Here is a 23,649-nt window from a genome sequence, read left to right as displayed (position 1 = left end):
CGAAGTTTTGCTTCAGCCACTGCCCGAGCCGCATTCCGCTTGGCCTGTCGATACCTGTCAGCTGCCTCTGGAGTCCCACAGGCTAACCAAGCCCGATAGGACTCCTTCTTCAGCCTGGTGGCTCCTTCACCTCTGGTGTCCACCATTTGGTTCGGGATTACCACCACGGCAGGCACCAACCACCTTGCGGCCGCAGCTCAATGCAGCAGCCCGCAATGGAGACGCTGAACATGGTCCATTCGGACTCAATGTCCCCAGTCTCCCTCGGAATGTTGTTGAAGCTCTGCCGGAGGTGTGCGTTGAAGATCTCGCGGACTGGGGCCTCTGCTAGACGCTCCCAGCACACCCTCACTACGCGTTTAGGTGCACCGGGTCTGTCCAGCGTCCTCCCCGCCACCTGATCCAACTCACCACCAGGTGGTGATCAGTTGACAGCTCAGCCCCTCTCTTTACCCGAGTGTCCAGAACATATGGTCGCAGGTCTGGTGATACGATTACAAAATCGATCATCGACCTGCGGCCTAGAGCATCCTGGTGCCACGTGCACTTATGGACACTCTTATGTTCGAACAAGGTGTTCGTTATGGCCAAACTGTGATTTGCACAGAAGTCCAATAACAAAACACCACTGGGTTCAGATCAGGGAGGCCGTTCCTCCCAATCATGCCCCTCCAGGTCTCGCTGTCGTTACCCACGTGAGCATTGAAGTCTCCCAGCAGGACAACAGAGTCTCCAGGTGGGGCACCTTCCAGCACCCCCCAGGGACTCTAAGAAGGCTGGGTACTCTGAACTGCCACTGGTGCATAAGCGCAGATGACAGTCAGAACCCGTTCCCCGACCCTGAGGCGCAGGGAACAAACCCTCTCATCCACCGGGAAAAACCCCAACATACCGGCAGCAAGCCGGGGGGATATTAGAATACCCACCCCAGCCCGCCGCCTCTCACCAGGGGCAACTCCAGACTGAGACAGAGTCCAGCCCTCTCCAGGAGACTAGTTCCAGAGCCCAAGCCATGCGTGAGGCGAGCCCGACTATATCTAGCCGGTACTTCTCAACCTCACGCACTAACTCAGGCTCCTTCCCCACCAGAGAGGTGACATTCCATGTCCCTATTGCCAGTCTTGGCAGCTGGGGATTGGTCCGCCAGGGCCTCCGCTCCTGGCCGCCGCTCGACACACAATGCACCCGACCCCTATGGCGCCTCCTGCGGGTGGTGGGCCTGCGGAGGATGGGCCCATGTCTCCTCTTCGGGCTGTGCCCGGCCGGGCCCCATGGACTAAGGCCCGGCCACCAGACGCCGCCCTGGGCACCCTCCCGGGCCTGGCTCCAGGGCGGGGCCCCGTAACCCTATCCCGGGCAGGGTAAACTGTTCCCTCGATGTTCTTTTCATACGGGTCTTCTGAATCGCTCTTTGTCTGGTCCCTCACCCAGGACCAATTTGCCATGGGAGACCCTACCAGGGGGCAAAAGCCCCCAGACAACATAGCCCCTGGGATCCCTGTGACACACAAACCCCTCCACCACGATAAGGTAGCGATTCACGGAGAGGAATTTAGATTCATTTCCTGTCAAATGGAACACACCACTGTTAAAGTTACACATTAGTCCATATTATTATATCTCAAACAACAGCTGGGTATCAACAGGTGCTCACATAACAGTAGTGCAAGTTAGGTCATTTATTATTTACATTTATAACATAAGTATATGGGTCACAAACAATACGCGAACATGGATCAACTGCTTAACATTGTCATTCCCTAAAATATTCCTTTTCCATATACAAAGCACTTCCCATTAATGTCAATCCAGTGTATAAATTTCATTATAAAAAACAAAATCCCAACAGGAGTTCTGGCAGTGTGCAAGTTAGCAAACAGTGCAAAGTTAGTCAACTGTCTTCTGCTTTAAACACCTTCAAACTGTAAACTTCAGAGAAAAAAATGATTTCAATAAAGGCTACCTCATGTACACAGGTAGTTTGTTAAACAGATATTTCCAAGTGTGTTTTTGAGAAATAGTTCTTTTATATCAAGACACAAAAAAATATCTCAAGCACTGTCGAGGCCATGACAAAGAAAATGAAAAAACTTCAGCAAAGACAAATCCCATAAACTATAAAACAATGACGTCAGAAACAGGTGATAAAGGTGGACACATTTTATGTTGCGAGACAAACTCTGTTTTTTTTCTCCATGTGTGAAGAGAGAGACTGAGCTTCCAAAAACCTTTTGAAAGTTGTTTTTTTTTTAAATGATCCGAACAATGTTTATGTGTTCTACCATCACCATTTTCTAAGAATGATATTTAGCATGTAGCATGGATTCCTAAATGCATTTTCAACACTACTGAAGAACTAAAATGTTTCCCACAGGTGCTGCAACAATGTGGTTTCTCACATGTGTGAATTCGCATGTGAATCTTCAAATGACTCTTCTGACTAAATCTTTTCCCACAGGTGCTACAAGAATGTGGCTTCTCACCTGTGTGAATTCGCATGTGACTCTTCAAATTACACTTCTGATTAAATCTTTTCCCACAGGTGCTACAAGAATGTGGCTTCTCACCTGTGTGAATTCGCATGTGACACTTCAAACTACCCTTCTTAATAAATCGTTTCCCACAGGTGCTACAAGAATGTGGCTTCTCACCTGTGTGAATTCGCATGTGAATCTTCAAATGACTCTTCTGACTAAATCTTTTCCCACAGGTGCTACAAGAATGTGGCTTCTCACCTGTGTGAATTCGCATGTGACTCTTCAAATTACCCTTCTGATTAAATCTTTTCCCACAGGTGCTACAAGAATGTGGCTTCTCACATGTGTGAATTTGCATGTGAATCTTCAAATGACTCTTCTGACTAAATCTTTTCCCACAGGTGCTACAAGAATGTGGCTTCTCACCTGTGTGAATTCGCATGTGACTCTTCAAATTATACTTCTGATTAAATCTTTTCCCACAGGTGCTACAAGAATGTGGCTTCTCACCTGTGTGAATTCGCATGTGACACTTCAAACTACCCTTCTTAATAAATCGTTTCCCACAGGTGCTACAAGAATGTGGCTTCTCACCTGTGTGAATTCGCATGTGAATCTTCAAATGACTCTTCTGACTAAATCTTTTCCCACAGGTGCTACAAGAATGTGGCTTCTCACCTGTGTGAATTCGCATGTGCCTATTCAAAATTTCTTTCAAACTAAATCTTTTCCCACAGGTGCTACAAGAATGTGGCTTCTCACCTGTGTGAATTCCCATGTGCCTATTCAAATTACACTTCTTAAAAAATCGTTTCCCACAGGTGCTACAAGAATGTGGCTTCTCACCTGTGTGAATTCGCATATGTCGACTCAATGTTTCTGACCTATAAAATCTTTTCCCACAGCGGCTACATAAATGTGCTGTCTTGGAATTTTGAACTGTCAGGCCTGATACGACTGCCTCCGACTCATTTCTGTGTGAGTTACCATCCTTGCTTTCATCCTGATCTGTGACAGGAGAGTTGTAAGAAAGGAGCTGGTCACTGCTTGGTTTTGGCTCACTGTGGTCACTTGCTTCACCAGCAGGAAAAGTTGCAGTCTCCTGCTTTAGGACAAGCGGTTTTTCCTCTTGAGTGGTACGGAGTTCTGCCTCTCCCCCTTTAATCTGTGACGTATCCTTCTGGTCTAGACTGGAGTTCTTCTCCTGGTTACAGACCTGCTGATTTGTGAGCCCCGCCTCATCCTTACAGTCATGTTGTAGAAAATCTGAAGGGCCAGATCAAAAAACATACATTTGAGAAATTACAAGGTAACCTTAACCATTAGCAAATCTCCACATGGTAAGCATGTTGCTTAGATATACCAATGAAAGGCATGTTGTGGGGAGAAACGGTTTTGCTGACTCAGTGAAAACAATTTTGCTGTCATTTACAAACTCTACAAATAATATAAAAAGACCATCTACGATGAGGAAATAAAGACGATATATAATCAAACAAAACAACAAAATCGTATCCCTGAAATTTTGTAATCAAAGTACACAAAACTAATGATGGCACGATACCACTTTATGTCCAATACCGATATCATAAATTTGCATATCTGCCGATACCGATATGAATCCGATATAGTGTATTTTGTAATCAATACAACTGTTTATTATAAATATCTTGCTGCATTTTGTAGAAGTTCACACTCAAGTTTTAAAAAACAAAACACTAAAACTATTCTGTTATACCTGTATGCAAAAAATACACTGCACCCAAAATATTTTCTAGTTCAGCTACACCGATCAATCTAACAAACTTAAACCTACCTACACCATCCTCCCTATTCTGGTATTTTAAAGAGTACTTAGTAGAAATATTAAACAACCTAACAAACTCTCAGCAAAACAAAATAGGGAACCACCCTCCACCCTCCGCCTACGGACTAAAGTTTCGGGCTGTCTCAGCAATGCAAAGCCCCCAGCATCCAACATCACCATGGAGGAGAGGAAGGCACTCACATCACTTAGTGATGACAACAACATTATCATCCTTCCTTCAGACAAGGATAGGTGCACAGTATTGCTAAACCAGAAAGACTATCATGAGAAAATTTATCACTACTCAGTGATGAAAATACTTATGAGCCCCTGAAACGAGACCCAGGAAGTGGCTACAGGAAGAGGGTGATAGACTGTCTGAAGCAGTTAGAACAAGACAAGGCTATTGACCGGACCGCATACCACAGGCTATACCAATGGGAATTTACACCAAGCCTGTATGGTTTACCAAAAATACATAAACAGGGTGCACCTTTAAGACCGATTGTCTGCATGATCAACTCGGTCACCTATAACATCTCCAAGTTTCTGGCTTCGATCCTCAACCCGCTGGTGGGCAGCTCTGAACACCACATCCAGAAAACCCTGGATTTTGTTGAGAAGGTGAGAGATATCCTTATGGAGGCAGATGAAACCATGGTCTCGTACGACGTTACACCTCTCTTCACTTGCATCCCAGTCACGGAAGCGTTGGAGGTAGTCCGTAAGAGATTACAGGATGACACCAACCTCAACAACAGGACCACTCTCAGCAACGACCAAGTGTGTTTGCTTTTGGAACTGTCTTCATTCCACCTACTTCACATACAAGGGTCAGTTCTACAGGCAGAAACATGGGTGTGCCATGGGCTTCCCAGTTTCACCCATCGTGGCCAATTTGTACATGGAAGAAGTGGAAAAGAGGGCTTTGCTATCCTACCCTGGAACACCGCCAAGCCATTGGTTCAGATATGTGGATGACACCTGGGTGGAAATCAAATCTCAGGACGTACCACAATTCATTAATCACATTAACTCAGTGGACCGACACATCAAATTCACCAGGGAGGATATGAAAAGTGGCAGGTTAGCCTTCTTAGACTGTGAGATTTCCATCAGTAATGGGGGACATCTAAAAGCTGACGTGTACCGTAAACCTACACATACGGATCAGTATTTAAGGTTTGACTCTCATCATCCACTGGAGCACAAACTGGGTGTCATTAGGACGCTACAACACAAAGCGAACACCATCCCCACTGACACAGCGGCCAGGGAGGCAGAAGAACATCAGATCAAGAAGGCCCTGAGTAAATGTGGTTATCCCAGGTGGACTTTTGTCAAAGCAGGAAAGGCACCTAAAGAAAGCTCCAGCCAATCCAGGAGAGAAGGACAACCGCCCAAGCGAAAACCTGTAGTGATCCCATGTGTGTCAGGAGTATCGGAGCAGTTGAGACGCATTTTTTCTAAACACCGGGTCTCTGTGGCTTTTAAACCCCAAAACACGCTGCGCCAAAAACTGGTCCACCCCAAGGATCGGGTCCCCCGACACTAACAGAGTAACATAGTGTACGCTGTTAAGTGCCAGGAGGATTGCCAGGATTTATACATCGGGGAAACCAAACAACGTCTGGCAAAGCGGATGGCACAACACAGAAGAGCTACCTCGTCAGGCCAGGACTCTGCAGTCTATTCACACCTACAGGCCAGTGGACACTCTTTCAAGGATGAGGATGTACACATCTTAGACTGGGAGGAACGCTGGTTTGAGCGCGGAGTCAAGGAGGCCATTTACGTGAAAAGGGAAAGACCATCTCTGAATCGAGGAGGGGGCCTAAGGGTACATCTTTCGCCATCTTACAATGCTGTGATTGAAGCCATTCCCCAACTCTCTGTGAATGGTAGTCATGGCCATTGATCAGTGATCTTTGATCAGTGGGTTTTGGTCAGTGGTTGTTGATCAATTTGCATATTAAGATTAAGGAACTGACCTCCCAGCCCATTGTTCCTTCAGTTCCTTCATATATATACGTATATACGTATATATATATACACGTATATATGTATATACACGTATATATACACGTGTATATATATATATATATATATATATATATATATATATATATATATATATATATACACATATGTGTAAAAACACCCAGCACGCCCCTGCGAGGGGTTTATCCTTCAAGCTCGGGTCCTCTACCAGAGGCCTGGGAGCTTGAAGGTCCCTGCGCAGTATCTTAGCTGTTCCCAGGACTGCGCTCTTCTGGACAGAGATGTCCGATGTTGTTCCCGGGATCTGCTGGAGCCACTCGCCTAGCTTGGGAGTCACCGCACCTAGTGCTCCGATTAGCACGGGACCACCGCTACCTTCACCCTCCACATCCTCTCGAGCTCTTCTCTGAGCCCTTGGTATTTCTCCAGCTTCTCGTGTTCCTTCTTCCTGATATTGCTGTCATTTGGAACCGCTACATCGATCACTATGGCCGTCTTCTTCTGTTTGTCTACCACCACTATGTCCGGTTGGTTAGCCACCACCATTTTGTCCGTCTGTATCTGGAAGTCCCACAGGATCTTAGCTCGGTCATTCTCCACCACCCTTGGGGGCGTCTCCCATTTTGACCTTGGGACTTCCAGGTTATACTCGGCACAGATGTTCCTGTACACTATGCCGGCCACTTGGTTATGGCGTTCCATGTATGCCTTGCCTGCTAGCATCTTGCACCCTGCTGTTATGTGCTGGATTGTCTCTGGGGCATCTTTACACAGCCTGCACCTGGGGTCTTGCCTGGTGTGGTAGACCCCAGCCTCTATGGATCTTGTACTCAGAGCTTGTTCTTGTGCTGCCATGATTAGTGCCTCTGTGCTGTCTCTCAGTCCAGCTTTGTCCAGCCACTGGTAGGATTTCTGGATATCAGCCACCTCCTCTATCTGCCGGTGGTACATACCGTGCAGGGGCCTGTCCTTCCATGATGGTTCCTCGCCTCCTCCTCTTTCTTGGGTTTCTGCTGCCTGAGGTATTCACTGAGCACTCGGTCAGTTGGGGCCATCTTCCCAATGTATTCTTGGATGTTCGTTGTCTCATCCTGGACTGTGTGCTGACACTCACCAGTCCCCGGCCTCCTTCCTTCCGCTTAGCGTACAGCCTCAGGGTGCTGGACTTGGGGTGAAACCCTCCATGCATGGTAAGGAGCTTTCTTGTCTTGATGTCAGTGGCTTCTATCTCCTCCTTTGGCCAGCCTATTACCCCAGCAGGGTACCTGATCACGGGCAGGGCGTAGGTGTTGATGGCCCGGATCTTGTTCTTACCGTTCAGCTGACTCCTCAGGACTTGCCTGACCCTCTGCAGGTATTTGGTGGTTGCAGCTTTCCTAGCGGCCTCTTCATGGTTCCCATTCGCCTGCAGGATCCCCAGGTACTTGTAACTGTCCTCTATGTCTGCAATGTTGCCTTCTGGTAGTTCGATCCCCTCAGTTCTGACTACCTTCCCTCTCTTTGTTACCATCCGACTACACTTCTCCAGTCCGAACGACATCCCGATGTCATTGCTGTATATCCTGGTAGTGTGGATCAGTGAATCGATGTCTTGTTCACTCTTGGCATACAGCTTGATGTCATCCATGTACAGGAGGTGGCTGACAACCGCTCCGTTCCGTAGTCGGTATCCGTAGCCAGTCTTGTTAATGATCTCACTGAGGGGGTTCAGGCCTATGCAGAACAGCAGTGGGGACAGAGCATCTCCTTGGTAGATCCCGCACTTGATGGTGACTTGTGCTGTGGGCTTGGAGTTGGCCTCTAGTGTTGTACGCCACATCCCCATTGAGCTCCTGATGAAGGCTCTTAGGGTCCTGTTGATCTGGAACACTGAGCTACTAGTTGTTTCGCCGTCATTGTGGATGTTGGGTATCGAAGAATCCATAGGTCCCTCATCCTATTCATGTAACCCATTCCGCCAGGGAGAATGACCGAGCTAAGATCCTGTGGGACTTCCAGATGCAGACGGACAAAATGGTGGTGGCTAACCAACCGGACATAGTGGTGGTAGACAAACAGAAGAAGACGGCCGTAGTGATCGATGTAGCGGTTCCAAATGACAGCAATATCAGGAAGAAGGAACACGAGAAGCTGGAGAAATACCAAGGGCTCAGAGAAGAGCTCGAGAGGATGTGGAGGGTGAAGGTAACGGTGGTCCCCGTGCTAATCGGAGCACTAGGTGCGGTGACTCCCAAGCTAGGCGAGTGGCTCCAGCAGATCCCGGGAACAACATCGGAGATCTCTGTCCAGAAGAGCGCAGTCCTGGGAACAGCTAAGATACTGCGCAGGACCTTCAAGCTCCCGGGCCTCTGGTAGAGGACCCGAGCTTGAAGGATAAACCGCCCGCAGGGGCGTGCTGGGTGTTTTTTTTTTTGTGTGTATAGATATATATATATATACACATATACATATATGTATACATATATATACACAATAGGATACACAAAATAGTGCTTTTGGTTCGGTACGCATATGTATTGAACGATACCAAAATTGTATTTTATTTGATCAACTTTTCTTCTGATGATGCCGTATGTGTTGAGGGCTCAGTGGATCTGTGTTCGATTACTCCGCCTAGGCTGCATTGTTGAGGGCAGATTCACTGAGCACCGCCCATATGCATTCACTCAAGTTAGCATGGCAAATGCCTCAATGCTACCCAAAATTGAACCTCATCCACCGTCATTCAGATCTGGCATTTGGAACTATTTTGGTTTTCATGTGAAGTATGACCCTACTTAAGCGCGTCGTGGACAAAAGTACAACAGTATGTCGGATGTGCCACACAATGCTCAATTACATCGGTCGGAAAACAACGAATATGACTTACGCCGACATCATTCTGTTAGATTTGTATTGTTTATTGCCATTTATGCTTAGAAATATTCACTCATATATTCTTAGAGTTTTATAATTAGGTGTAGATTGGTAGAGGTTTGATCCTTAATAGTCTGCAAGCTTTGTGTGCATTCCTGAGCTCTCTGACTTTCACACCCACATTTTGGGAGCATGGGAGAGGTCGTACCTTGTCTTATTGTTTTATGGTAGGATAAATGTATCTATATCTGTTTTAGGCTAAGTGCCTTTTGTTTAGATGGACGGCTCTGGGGAGTCTTCCTGGGGTCACAGTTTGACCCCCACACACAGATACACACACACACACACACACACACACACACAAGGTATTCTTTGTTCACATGTATACCTATATAAGAGGTCATATGTTAATGAACCTATGCATATTCATGTAACCACAATAAAAGAGCAGTGTTACGGGAGAGCGGACGAGAGCAACTGGGGTCAAGCGAAGGAACGGCGCCTGTCCAGTTCTCTCCCGTGCACGTGAAACATAAAGAATATTGCCTACTCGTGTCTTGCTTGCTGTGTAATCACATTGCCTTCAACGTTCCAGTGAATAGGTTCAAGCTACAAACCTATCACATTCTAGTGCAAAAACAAGTGGAAGCAGTCTATGTTGAACCTCCGAGAGGTGACAGTCAGCGGGGGTTATGACAGTTGTGTACCGGGACCCACGCTTTGTCTGCGGCAACCACTTGCGAGCCAAGCAGGTCTGTCACACATCTGTGAAGGTTCTCAGTCATCCAGGTCATCGTAGTCTAAGGAGCTTGGAAAGAAAGCGTCCGGACTTCTTTATCGTCTTCACGGAAACTTAAAGTCCAGACGCTTTTCTTTCCAAGCTCCTTAGATGGACTATCACACACTTTGGTGTGAGACTGGGCTGGGCAGACATCTCCGAAATCATCGAAGCACTTTTACAAACAGGCTCTATCTTGACAAACCACAAGATATCTGAAGATTAAACCACTACATTCACTGCTAAAAAATATTAAAAGTGTATCTGGTGACACACAAACAGGGTTTTTCAAAGTACAGTTCAGTTATTTTCCACATGCCGGTTGTTAGTGTAGAGAAGGACAAACGGGGCCACCAGGCTAAAACAATGGTTTTGACTCGATCAGTGTTAACCCTGCCCCCTGAGTTTGATGGGTGAGGCTGACAGATAAAATAAATTCATGAACAGCCAGAGGTCAGGACTGTGAAAAAGAAATAAATAAATCATGAAATAATTAAATGTATCAAGAAATAATTAAAATATGAAATAAATAATTAATTAATTAAATGAGTCATGGATTTATTAAATGTGTCAATAATTAATTACTTAAATATGTACTAAATATGTATTTAATTCCAATTTTAATTAATAATTGATACATTTTATTAATTATTTTATGGTGTATTTAATTCATTCATTTTGGCAGTCCTGGCATTCCACAGCACTATACACTTTTCTGCAATGACAATGCAGATTTTCCACTTGTGGGACTAATAAAGACAGATTTGCTGTGTTTGTGCGTGTGTGTGTGTTGTTGTGCAGCATTTGCATTTCTTTACTAGTAGCTCAGATCCAAGGCAGGCCAAACCTCTGTGTTACAACCTTCAGAAATGCCTGCCGTATCTATACAAAAAACGCAAATTCACAATATATGGATACACAAGTCTGCTTTATTTTAAAGTGTTGCGAACTTTACAGCGTTTGCAGATCCTGTGTCCATCATCCCTGCATTTGGCACAGGTGAATTTGTGACATGTTGCACAGGTAAACCTGCTGCGATTCCTGTTGCAGCTCTCTTGCACCTGGCACTGCGTTGTCTTTACAGTCCCTGGCACAGCAGCTGCAGCAGCTTCAGCAGCCTGCCTCTGTGCTAGTATTTCCTTGTGCTGCATGAATCGACAACAAAGTGCCTTAGCTAGAAGTCTCAGAAACAATCTTCTTTCGCTTGTCCATCCTGTACATGCCTTGTACAAAATGTAGGCATTCATCGCCGCCAGGTCCAGAATATTGTAGAAAACCACTACTGGCCACCTGCGTGTTGCTGCTCTTACGGAATACATCCGCGCCATTTGGTCCAACAAGTCTACACCACACTGTAAAAGCAGAGAGAGAGAGAGTCATGAGTATATGGGTTAGGGGGTTAGGAGGTTAAGGGTTAGGGTTAGGTCTTTGCTGACGACAAACATTTTTTTGCTCTAGTGATGATCTGCAGAATTTATTGGAGGATATGACTAATGAAATAAGTGAAGTGAAGTTCTGGCTTGATAAAAACAGATTATCATTAAATTTGAATAAATCTAAACTTATGTTATTTGGAAATAGTTTAAATACAAATGCTAAGATTCAAATAAATGGTGTTGATATTGAAAGAGTCAGTGAAAATTAGATGAAAAACTTAACTGGAGAGCTCACATAAGATATATTCATTCCAAATGCGACCTCTCTGATTGGCCGTGGTCCAATTGAAAGTGCAGGTGGAAGAGGGAGGAGAGTAGCTTGAATAAAGCGATATCGATAACATTAAATCCTGAATTGACTTTTAAATATAAATGTATTTTGCCAGAAACGCCAGATTCTCAGATTAAAGCTCACAAAACTATTTCAACAAACAGCAAACGAGAGCAGCTACACGGATTCCACACAAAGACATAAACACAGAGCGGACCCGACGCATCAGAATCAGCTTTGTCTTTCTCGGCTTTCTCACCCGACGGCCCGTAGACGGACACGCTGTCAGAGCTCAGCAATTCTGATGCGTCGGGTCCACTCTGTGTTTACGTCTTTTTGCGCTGATTCTGAGCTGCAGGTTTTGTCTCTCTCCAACCAAAGTTCACCGAGCCAGCAGCAAAAGAAGCAGCAAACTACACTTCATATTTGATAAATGTCATGAATTCCCTCTGAGTTTTGCTGTTTTGCTTCCACCACGATAAAAATCACACTTCATGCACAGCTCTCTCTCTCTCTCTCTCTCTGTACTTCAAGAACAGTTTCCCCATCTCAAATCTCTGTTTTCTGCATTATTCATTCGCTTATTACCCACCAGTCTACCGTTGTTTACAGTAAAATTATACACACATTCACATACCTTCATGTGGTTATAGTCAGTTATCGTGTTGGGTTTCCTCTTTCTGTCGTCACCGATCGTCACGTCTTGGTGCCTTGAACTTTAACACAAAGTCTTGTTTTTTTAGGTGCATAAATTGTCAAGCAGACACTGCCACTTCCAAACACTGAAGTGGAGAATACCTCTCACTGTGCAGTGTCTTTTGCAAGTTGAGGAAGTTCGCGCCGGACTTTATTCACTGTGCCCAGTTAACGTTATTTTGCGCTGCAGCAGTCTGTGCGACAGTCACAGGGAAGTAAAGGAACTGTCCGTTGTGACATCTCTCCCATCATCCAAAAATGCCTCTATCAGTTTCATGACCACGTTCTCGGCCAGCCTCTCTCCCTTCTGATGACTGGGGTCCTTTCCCAAGTAAGGAGATGCATTGGAGACATATTTGGTTTCCAAAATCCGTGGCCATCCAGAACTTGATCCCAAATTTGTCTGTTTTCACCCGTTCTGCCCGCGTGTCCTTGTCATCAAATCAAAGGTGTTGCATAATTGAAATGAATCTATCTCGGGGCATTGTCTCTTTGATTACTGGCACCAGAAAACTTTCTTACCAGCAATCCACAATGGCACCAACGGGACACATGATTGCTCTTACAAACAGAATTGAAATGAATGCCATCAGTTCATGAATTGACAAATTCCAGTCCGGCTCTGTTCTGCAGGCTTGATGGACCGTACACTCCCTGATGGTCTGCTGCATTCCCACGTCTAACAGCCAAAGGACGCTTTGGAGCACACTTGTAATCTTACGCTGTCAGAAGATAAACAAGTAGAGAATGGTAAATTTACATGAACCTCACTCTAATTGGCTTTATATAAATATCATACGTACTATGGCAATGACAAACCTCAGCAGATTCTGTGGGTCCAACTTGCGCAGTGAGGCACGAGCGATTTCCTACTGCACTGGGCATTCCAATGTCCTCCTCTGCCCACACAGTGCCGTCTTTTGCCGTGTGGCTCAGGCAGGGCTTCCCAGTACCACGGTGCCTCATCTGTGGAGGCATCTTGGGTTCTTGTTCCGTCTCCTTTTCAGATTCTTCTGAGGAGGTATCAGTGGCCTGCTGCACAAATGAAACCTCTCCTCCATCAGAGTCTGCTTCGTCCATTTCCTGAAGCAAAGCCAAAGCCTGTTGTGCGGAGAGGTTCTTCCTGTGAGGCAGTGATACGGAGGCCATCCTGATGTGCGTTGTCAGAAAGGAATAAATGGGTCTGTCTGCTTTTATGCACAGCACTGTGCTGTAGTCATGCAATGCCACTCCCTCACATACACAGTCACAATGGAACAATGGAAGATCTGTGCTGAGAGTCAAGGAACTTCATTACTGAATGCAGGGACGATGGTCACTGCGTCTGCAAATGCTGCAAACAGACTATGACACAGACAGACAGACTGTGTGGGAGAGTAACCTAAGACAAAAGGCAGGAAGATGAAGAGATGAACCAACCTGGAACTGAGGGACAGAATTTATTGTGTGGATGCCCTGAAAGGCATCCACACTATTGAGTTCCTGTTTCTCTTTATTCTTTATTCCACTATAATCTAGTTGCTTCCGTACGTTTTTTGGCACTTAACTACTCCCACAGTTTTTATCCGATTTTCGCCATTCAAACTTTAAAAAATTCTGCTATTTCTGCTAATGCCGGCTATGACTTTTGGTGCTCATAACTTCTATACTTTTTGAGATATTGAATTTTTTTTGCAATATTTTTTGCCCATTTCTGCCATATCATCAGTGGCCTCACTGATTTTCCTTGCCGGGTTGACCTGTGTTTTAGCTCAGTGAGATGAGCATCCGTTCTCAGACTGGGAGGCCCGGGTTCAAATCCCGCTTATGGCAACATTTCTTTCAGTTAACAGTTAAACTTTTTTAACTCAATTTCAGCTTTTTCACCCCTTTTCAGCAAAATTTTCAGTTTTTTCACCCCTTTTCAGCACAAATACCAGCTTTTTCAGCTGTTTTTCAGCAGAATTCTGCTCATTCACCTCTTTTCAGCAGAAGTTCTGCTGATTGAACTCTTTTCAGCAGAATTTTCAGAATTTTCACTTCTTTTCAGCCCAAATTCTGCTTATTCACCTCTTCTGCAAAATTTTCAGCCTTTTCACCTCTTATTAGCACAAATCTCAGCTGTTTTCAGAAAAAACTTTTCAGCAGAAATTCTGCTGATTCACCTCTTTTCTGCAAAGTTTTCAGCCTTTTCACCTCTTATCAGCACAATTCTCAGCCGCTTCTGCTCATTTCAGCAAAATTGTCAGTCTCTCCACCTCTTCTTTGTGAGAATGAGTTTAGCTCAGTGAGATGAATAGCTGCCTTGAGACCAGGAGGGCCAGGTTCGAATCCTGCTCAGGGTGACATGGTTTTTTTTTCACCACCATACCACTTTTTGCAACTTTTCATCTTTTTCAGCTTTTCAGCAGACAGCTTCAGCGTTACGGCATCCACACAGCATTTTCGCAGGAAATGCAAATTTTTCTAGTTTGTTATGTTTTCCTTTTTTAAGTTTTGCTATTTTTACATAAACAGGCAAAGGAAGAGAACATGCAAAGCTGGAGAGATCACACATGCCACTAATGTCATTGTATTAGCAACTTTTCATTCTGTTTTCACACAATTTTTTATAAATAAAACAGACTTGTGTTTCCATATATTGTGAATGTGTCTTTCATATTTGCAGGTTAGTCAATGTGTGGGATATTTTGTATAGATACGGCAGGCATTTCTGAAGGTTGTAACACAGAGGTTTGGCCTGCCTTGGATCTGAGCTACTCTGAGTAAACAAATGCAAATGTCCCAGGCCTCAAAGATAATGGGTGGAGGAGAATTGAGCTGACGACCTTTGAAAATCTCAGCAGGGGTGAATAACACCTCGGGTTAGTAAATCTAGTGTTAAAAAAAGAAAGAAAAAAGAAACAACATAATTTTAAAAAATGTCTGAAACTCAAGAGGTCAGAAATTCCACCAAGCTGAGCGTTTTTAAAATCAGGGTCACACCTATACTTCTCTATAGCTCGTAAACATGAAGCAAAGACAGCGCTCTGTATGTTGCAGACATTCATCAGCAGCTGCCTGCAACAAATCTTCTGTATCCAGTGGCCAGAGAAGATTACAAACTGTGGACAAGTACAAACCAGAAACCAATAGCAATACCAGTTCTGAGAGAAAGTGGTGCTGGATTGGCCACACAATCAGGAAGTCCACCGATAACATCACTACACAGGCCGTGTACTAGAATCCAAAGGAACAGAAGAAGAAAGAAAGACCCAGAAACACATGGCACAAGGACACACCTATCATAGTGTTGTGTGGTTTGCTAAAAGCTTAGTTTCAAATCGATATATTTTATTTTTAAATTGATCGTTCAGCCCTAATGGGGATAATTATGTTATCCACAAAAGGTTTAGTGGATGTACTCAGTCATAATGTACAGGGGCGGCTCCAGAGTTTTTTCATATGGGTGGCCATATGGGGGCTACTGAAAACATTGAGATGGCTCACCAAAAGCATAATTTAAAGTGGTTGTTTTTTTTATATATGCTGTTGTCAAATATAGGTCACTTGAAAAATGTGGCCAAAAAAAGAAAGAAAAGTATTACATGCCTAGTTAATGTCCTGTTATTAAATTTGATATTCACTGTAAGTGCGCCTGCAGGTGCAGGGGCGCAGCACAGGCGAAGGAGTGACGACTGCAATTTGGAGGGACAAACAAAGCGACAATATGAATGACAAATATGAATGTGCAGGAATAAATAACAAGCTGATGTTTCAACTCATTGTAGGGTGTCTTCCTCTCTCTTGTACTCAATTATTTTCAACATAAGACAGTCCTGACTGGGCGGACACTGGGAGGGCTAGACATTTTGGCTCTTAGAACATTATGTCAGTTTCCTTATTGCAGTCGGTCTTTAAATTCTTCATGTGCCTCTATAAAGTATATCAGAGGTCTGATTAGGATCCAACATGAGTTAGATTTCTTAATACAAAACTGAATCTATCTATTAAGGTTTTGCATACCTATTCTGTGCAACTTTACTTCAGGGTTCCACATGATGCCCAGCTCCTGCCCGGTCCAGATGATGATGCCTTTGGTTTCCTGCTTCAGTGCAAGCTGCTCTCCTTCCTGATTGGTGGAGATTTCCTCTTGTTCCTCTTTAGTCTGTGGAGGATCTGTGTCCTGCTGGTCCAGACTGGAGCTCCTCTCCTGGCTACAGACCTGCGGGTCATCCAGATCCTCATTTTCCTTACAATCATGTTGCTGTGGGAGGTCTTAGCAGACACAACACACAAGAAAAAAGTTACATTGTGAGCAGGTCTCTCAGATATGTGAGCGATATTTAAATATTCTCTCTCATGCAGTGAACAGCGAAGAATTCTGTTTACATGCAGAAAGTCATCATTTATGAGGTGTACAGCTCGCTACTCCAACTTGGTCCTTGTGGCCAATAATCCACAGTTTTCATCGTCTCAACATTTTTCTACATTCTGCATACCATTCTGGACTAACATGACTTAAATCTGGTGGAAATTTTAGTTTTTATTAAACACCAGAAGATTTGAAACCCAGTTTTTATTTTACTGTGCTAACAGAAAACATGTCTTCAGTGAGGCAGTATCCCAGGGGGTAATGCACGCCATGTGTCTTTGTGACATTTTGTTATGAGTCATATTCATTTCTATATTATGAAATCTGCTTATTCCACTTTTACATACCTATTCTGGTCAGCTTTACTCCAGGTTTCCACGACAAATCCAGCTGTTCTCCGGTCCACACATTAATCCCTTCATCCTCCTGCTTCAGTTCAAGCTGCTCTCCTTCCTGATTGGTGGAGATTTCCTCTTGTTCCTCTTTAGTCTGTGGAGGATCTGTGTCCTGCTGGTCCAGACTGGAGCTCCTCTCCTGGCTACAGACCTGCGGGTCATCCAGATCCTCACTTTCCTTACAATCATGTTGCTGTGGGAGGTCTTAGCGGACACAACACACAAGAAAAAAGTTACATTGTGAGCAGGTCTCTCAGATATGTGAGCGATATTTAAATATTCTCTCTCATGCAGTGAACAGCGAAGAATTCTGTTTACATGCAGAAAGTCATCATTTATGAGGCGTACAGCTCGCTACTCCAACTTGGTCCTTGTGGCCAATAATCCACAGTTTTCATCGTCTCAACATTTTTCTACATTCTGCATACCATTCTGGACTAACATGACTTAAATCTGGTGGAAATTTTAGTTTTTATTAAACACCAGAAGATTTGAAACCCAGTTTTTATTTTACTGTGCTAACAGAAAACGTCTTCAGTGAGGCAGTATCCCAGGGGGTAATGCACGCCATGTGTCTTTGTGACGTTTTGTTATGAGTCATATTCATTTCTATATTATGAAATCTGCTTATTCCACTTTTACATACCTATTCTGGTCAGCTTTACTCCAGGTTTCCACGACAAATCCAGCTGTTCTCCGGTCCACACATTAATCCCTTCATCCTCCTGCTTCAGTTCAAGCTGCTCTCCTTCCTGATTGGTGGAGATTTCCTCTTGTTCCTCGTTAGTCTGTGGAGGATCTGTGTCCTGCTGGTCCAGACTGGAGCTCCTCTCCTGGTCACAGAACTGCTGATCATACAGACCTTCATCAACAAAGGGACACAAGAAAATAGTGACTAATGTGATGATAAGAAAGCTCAAGACGGTTGAAAACGGTCACCTATTGAGAATTTAGCTTGTGGTTTATGTTGCCACAGAAACATTCACTCATAGTCATTTGTTCATTGGGTGATGTTGATAACCTTACAGCTGTCTGGGGTCTGATTTTTAGATGTGACTGCCAGTGATCATCACACAATGTGAATAAACAAACAAATGAACAGCAGCATGATCTGAATATGATCATGAAAGCTTAAAGTATTTTACGACGGCAGGTAAGGTATGCTGTTAATGCTAATCTTTTAACATTTTACTAATACCTGCTGCATATTTGTCATCTTCACATCCATGATGCAAATCTCATGGTCCACTACATTCCAAACGTGCTCTGTTGGGTTGAGAGCTGGTGACTCTGGAGACCCGAGTACAGGGAACTGTCATTTTAAGGGAACAGTATATTTAGTCTTTTTCGGACTACTCTCTGTAAATCAAACAGATGTTTGTGCTGGAAATTTAAACAGATCAGCAGTTTCTGAAACACTCAGATCAGCCAATGTGGCACCAACACCCACACCATGATCAAAGTGATTTCAATCACCGTCAATGATCGCTACATGCTGAAATGCATGGGCTATTGCCATCTGATTGGCTGATTACATTTTGGATTAAATAGTTGAACGGGTGTACCTAACAAAGTGGCCGTAAGTATGTTTACATAGATGCAGTGTTAGGGAGTAACGGCATACATGTACCGGCGTTATGCATTTAAAATACGAAACACGAGTAACTGTATTCCATTACAGTTACCGATAAATTGGTAATAATTAGAATACAGTTACTTCTAAATAAATGGATTACACGATGGTCTTTTCCTGTTTCATATGTTAGGCTATACTCTCTCTAATTTTGTTAATTTCATGCATTGCCGGAAACCCAAACAAAACACGCAATAAGAGGCTCTCTAGTGTAAGTGTCCTGGTAATGTTGGTGGCTTACACAATGGACCCAGCAACCGAGCTGCTCTCAGCTATAAAGACTCCACCTCCAACCTAAAGAAACATCTGGAAGTACATTCTTTTTGACCAAATATGACCAAAATCTCATATCCCAATATAAGACGTTTCTCGTCCCGATAATGATAAATATGACAAAATAGTGCTTTTTCTGTAAATTCTGTGAATGTTGGGCAACTTGACTTCTGTGAAGTGTTTTCAGCTGGGTGTCGTGTACCTGGAGTCGAGTATTTTGACCAATGCATGAAACTATATATTTTTAGATATATGTTGTAACGGCTGCCATTTTCTTTCTGAGGATTTATTACATGGCGTGTTGTGGGGAAAAGCCTGTTCTAACATTTGAGTGTAAGGTTTATTTTGAGCACCTGACGGCTCTTTTTTGCTTCTCATCTATAAACTCTCTCCACAAACTTTCACATGATTCTTGCGTAGGTGGTCAAAGAGGTTTGTCATGTTTGAGTCCATGGTGGGGACCGGTCTGAACATAATTTCCATAGTAGAGTTTTCTGATCCGTGTCAGACTTTTCATAACCAAACCATGTCCATGCAACAGGGGGAGCCCCTCATTTAGGAATAACATCCTCAATTTGTTTTGACTGGTCCTTCTGTTTGGAGCTACCAGGTTCTGCCTCATCTTTATTGATAGCCAGTGAAGATGAAACCAATGAAAAAATATTGCTGTTAAAAATGTATTTTGTGACACCACAAACCAAACAACAGCATATAACTTGAAACTATAGATGTTTTCATCTCATCATCTGATATATTTCATCATATTGCAGAGGGCTGCCACGATTAGTCGACTAGTCACGATTAAGTTGACTATTAAAATCGTCGACGACTGATTTAATAGTCGACGCGTTGTTTGAAGCTTTATAAGATCACAAAAGACGCAGGAATAAGTAGTAGGATTTAAGAGTGTAAAAACGGACTGAAACAGAAGATGGCAGCACTGCATGTACAAGGATGCCAGCTGCCGTTAAACCCCGAAGAAGAAGTAGCTCTGTCCCAGAATTCATAGCGCAGCCCAGCTCAGTTTCCAACAATGGTGGCAGCTAGTTAGTTTTAATATTACTCTTATTATTCTTTCTGGGTCACAAAATAAACGTTTTACATATTTTCAGGCAAGAATGTAGCTGTGTAAACCTCAAATATCTGCTCAGTTTATCAAGACATCACATATTTTCAAAAGCGCTCTGACGTTTTCGGAGACGTCTGTTACCCAGCAAGCCGGGGTTCAAAGCTCGCTAGAGCCCGTGAGAACACCGGACTCCTGGCAAATTGTTTTCAAACCCACCGCCGTCTTTCGCTACTCAGGTTGAACATACATAAGTCACTTAGATAACTTAAAAATGTTATTGTTTGGCTTTTTTTAGTATTTTATTTGTTCCTGAGTAAATCGGTTTGGCTGAGATTAAAGTTATAGTTTTTACACAGCTGAATAAACGTCAAGCAGACAACTGATTATCGGAAGTGTGAGATGCTCGAGAATATACTCAGGTGTCCCGTTATATTTTAGATAGCAAGAAGTTTATTAAACTTCACCGAAACAATCTGCAAATTTCATTAAAATTTAATAAACTATCATCTTGTCTTTATTTTTAGTTAGCACATACCTTAAACACTTGAAGCTGTAAGCTAATGATAGTTATATAAGAGCAGATGCATGCTGGTGCAATAAACTGTACGTTTTACGTCCAGTGGATGCTTGATCTGATTAGTCGACTAATCGCAAAAATAATCGGTGACTAGTCGACTATCAAAATATTCGTTTGTGGCAGCCCTAATATTGCACAGCCCTAACGTAAGCCTACTACAACTACCTTGTTTTAGTTGTTTTTTAGTTAGCACATACCTTAAACTAGAGATGGCACGATACCACTTTTTTATGTCCGATACCGATACCGATATCATAAATTTGGATATCTGCCGATACCGATATGAATCCGATATAGTGTGTTTTTTAATCAATAAAACTGTTTTTTTAATATCTTGCTGCATTTTGTATAAGTTTATACTCAAGTTTAAATAAACAATAACACTAAAGCTATTCTGTTATACCTGTATGTAAAAAATACACTGCACCCAAAATATTTCATAGTTCAGCAACACTGATCAATCTAATAAACTTAATCCTCCCTATTCTGGTATTTTAAAGAGTACTTAGCAGAAATATTAAGCAACCTAACTAATAGGGTTGCAAACTCCCAGCAAAAAAAAATAGGGAACCACCCACCCTCCACCTCATGATGCTTAATCGATGTAATCAACTTTAATTTGATGCAGGGTGAAAAAAAAACAGCATAAATAATTATTTTTCAAGAATAATTAAATAGATTCAACATCTTTCTTCAACAGAATTGCAGAATTCACAGATGGTACCTTCTCAAAGAAAAAAGTACTATAGCTTACTAGGGTATATTAGACTTAACAGTTACTATATACAGTAATGGACTTCTATACATTTTACATCAGATTAAAACTTTGGGTGTAAGATTCAGATAATTATTTATTAAAAGCTAGGCATTTTAAATGAGAATAAGAAAGAAAAGTATGTCTTTGTGCCCCTTTCCTGTTAATGCCCTATCGGCCCCCTGGCTACACTTTGCTAGATCCGCCCCTGCACAGTTACCAGCCGTCAGCTACGTAGAAAAGGATCCTGGTGTAGAAAGTAATATTAAATAAATTCTAACAACAACAGCTTATCAAGGTTAAACGTGCTGCTGTTGTTCCGCCGCTGGTTTCCTCTTTCTGGTGCAAAGTGGACCAAAAACAAAGAAGAGAGACGGACTCGCAACAGAAAAGCCGATCAGCTGATCATTAAGCAGTTTCACGATTGAAGTAGCTGCAGGAAGGTGAGGGAGAGAGAGAGTCAGTCGCTCCATATATCGGTTGTTAAGCTTAACATGGGAACGCTTTACAAACATTCAGAGATGAACTTACACACTTGCTTTACTTCTCTCTGGGATAACTTCCTCGGAGATGAAATGCTGGTTTGGTAGCAAGGCTACAAATACACACAGCCGCTCTATCACGTGAGGCACACTGCTCCGACATGCTATGGTTATGAGCCGAGTTACGCCTTGTCGCAAGTTTTGTGAGGTGTTTTTTTGATATTTAATGGATCGGATTACATTTTTTATTTCTCGCCGATATCCGATCCAGTAATTTAGGTCAGTATCGGACCGATACCGATACGTAATATCGGATCGGTCCATCTCTACCTTAAACATAGGGCATAACCTAGATAGCTACTATCTAGGTTATGCCCCACTTCAGAATCTTCGATGTACTATTGCTGTGTGACTCATTACTATTACTGAAGGCTGCATTACAACCTGCTAGCTGCAAATAATCATGTGCAGTTCTGAAAGCAAACAGAAAGAAAACATATTACTGATACAGAAATTGTTTTCTATACGAGATCGCTGCAAAAACTGCAGCCTTACCTAATGTCCACCATACTGTTACTCATTTTACATCACGATTTTACTTTTATTGATTTACTTGGTATTGCTTTCAGAACTGCACGATTATTTATAGCTAGCAGGTTGTTACTGCTATCAATTAAGTCTAACAGTCTGAAATCTATGAACTAACTTTAGCTAACGCCAGCTAACAATGTTAGCTCGGTGGCTAGTAGCCTTCAGTTATAGCAATAATTCACATGGCATGTAGTTGTAAAAAGCATAAAAATATATAAAGTAATCCGGCCCAAAGTATTTAGAATACGTTATTCACATTGAGTAACTTAACGGAATACGTTACAAACTACGTTTGGGCCATGTATTCTGTAATCTGTAATCTGTAGTGGAAAACTTTTAAAAGTAACCTTCTCAACACTGCACAGATATAACCGCATACACTTTACTGTGGTGTATTACTAGTTTAGATCAATGCATTTAGATCATGCCCACGTGACTCACACGACGATCCCGCAACCCCCACACCTCCACAAATTTACACACCTGTATTGTGTGACTTTACCCTGGGTCTGATATTAAGCAGTCTTAGCTGACAGATCTCTTCCTCATACCGGACGATCATTTTTTCAATCTCTGAGAAGATTTCTTCTGCAGCAGAAGTTAATCTCTCCTTGATAAACTCTCTCAGATGCTGAACTGAAGACATTATTGCAACAACAACCGATACACCGCCAAACCAACGTCTTCAATCTTAACTCAGGATCACAACGGGATCTCTCAATGGCGCCATTGCCGCTCTTCTTCTTCTACTGAATTTACGGTAGGCTGGAGGTATCAAAGGCGTAATACTGCCCTCATCAGGTCTCCTGATTTCTCTAGTACGGTCCATGAAATAACAATATACAACTCCGGCTTCCTCCCACCATCCAAAGACATGCAGTTTGTGGGGATAGGTTAATCGATTAATCCAAATTGCCCATAGGTGTGAATGCGGGAGTGAATGTGAGAGCGACTGTATGGGTTCAAATTGTGGTCATAAATATTTTGTACTTGTAAATCAGTTTTGTACTTGTAAATCAGGATTTGTATGTGTAAAAAGAATTTGTGTGTGTGTAAAAAAGATTTGTATGTGTAAAAAGAATTTGTGTGTGCGTAAAAAAAAAAGATTTGTATGTGTAAAAAGAATTTGTGTGTGTGTAAAAAAGATTTGTGTGTGGACTTAGCCAAAAAATACGTGTGAAACTCTGTACTCAAGTTTCAAGTTACAAGTACGAATTTTG

At 43.0% G+C, this 23,649-nt stretch overlaps 1 protein-coding gene across 1 annotated transcript; it reads right to left on the bottom strand.

Annotated features, from left to right (window-relative positions):
• Nucleotides 1-1,664: 1,664 nt before the first annotated feature.
• Nucleotides 1,665-23,189, bottom strand: LOC120435119 (zinc finger protein 2 homolog). Its single transcript, XM_039604096.1, has 5 exons — nt 22,913-23,189; nt 17,697-17,912; nt 17,003-17,254; nt 16,307-16,558; nt 1,665-3,743 (listed from the first exon to the last, which is right to left on the bottom strand). The coding sequence occupies exons 1-5, from the start codon at nt 23,073-23,075 to the stop codon at nt 2,308-2,310; spliced, it is 2,319 nt and encodes a 772-aa protein (XP_039460030.1). The 5' UTR covers nt 23,076-23,189; the 3' UTR covers nt 1,665-2,307.
• Between the last annotated feature and the right edge of the window lie 460 nt (nt 23,190-23,649).

Source organism: Oreochromis aureus, linkage group 20 (genome assembly GCF_013358895.1).
Source record: "Oreochromis aureus strain Israel breed Guangdong linkage group 20, ZZ_aureus, whole genome shotgun sequence".
In the NCBI taxonomy this organism is placed as follows: Eukaryota; Metazoa; Chordata; class Actinopteri; order Cichliformes; family Cichlidae; genus Oreochromis; species Oreochromis aureus.
Note: the sequence above shows the minus strand (reverse complement) of the source record. Positions and strands in the feature narration are given on the sequence as shown.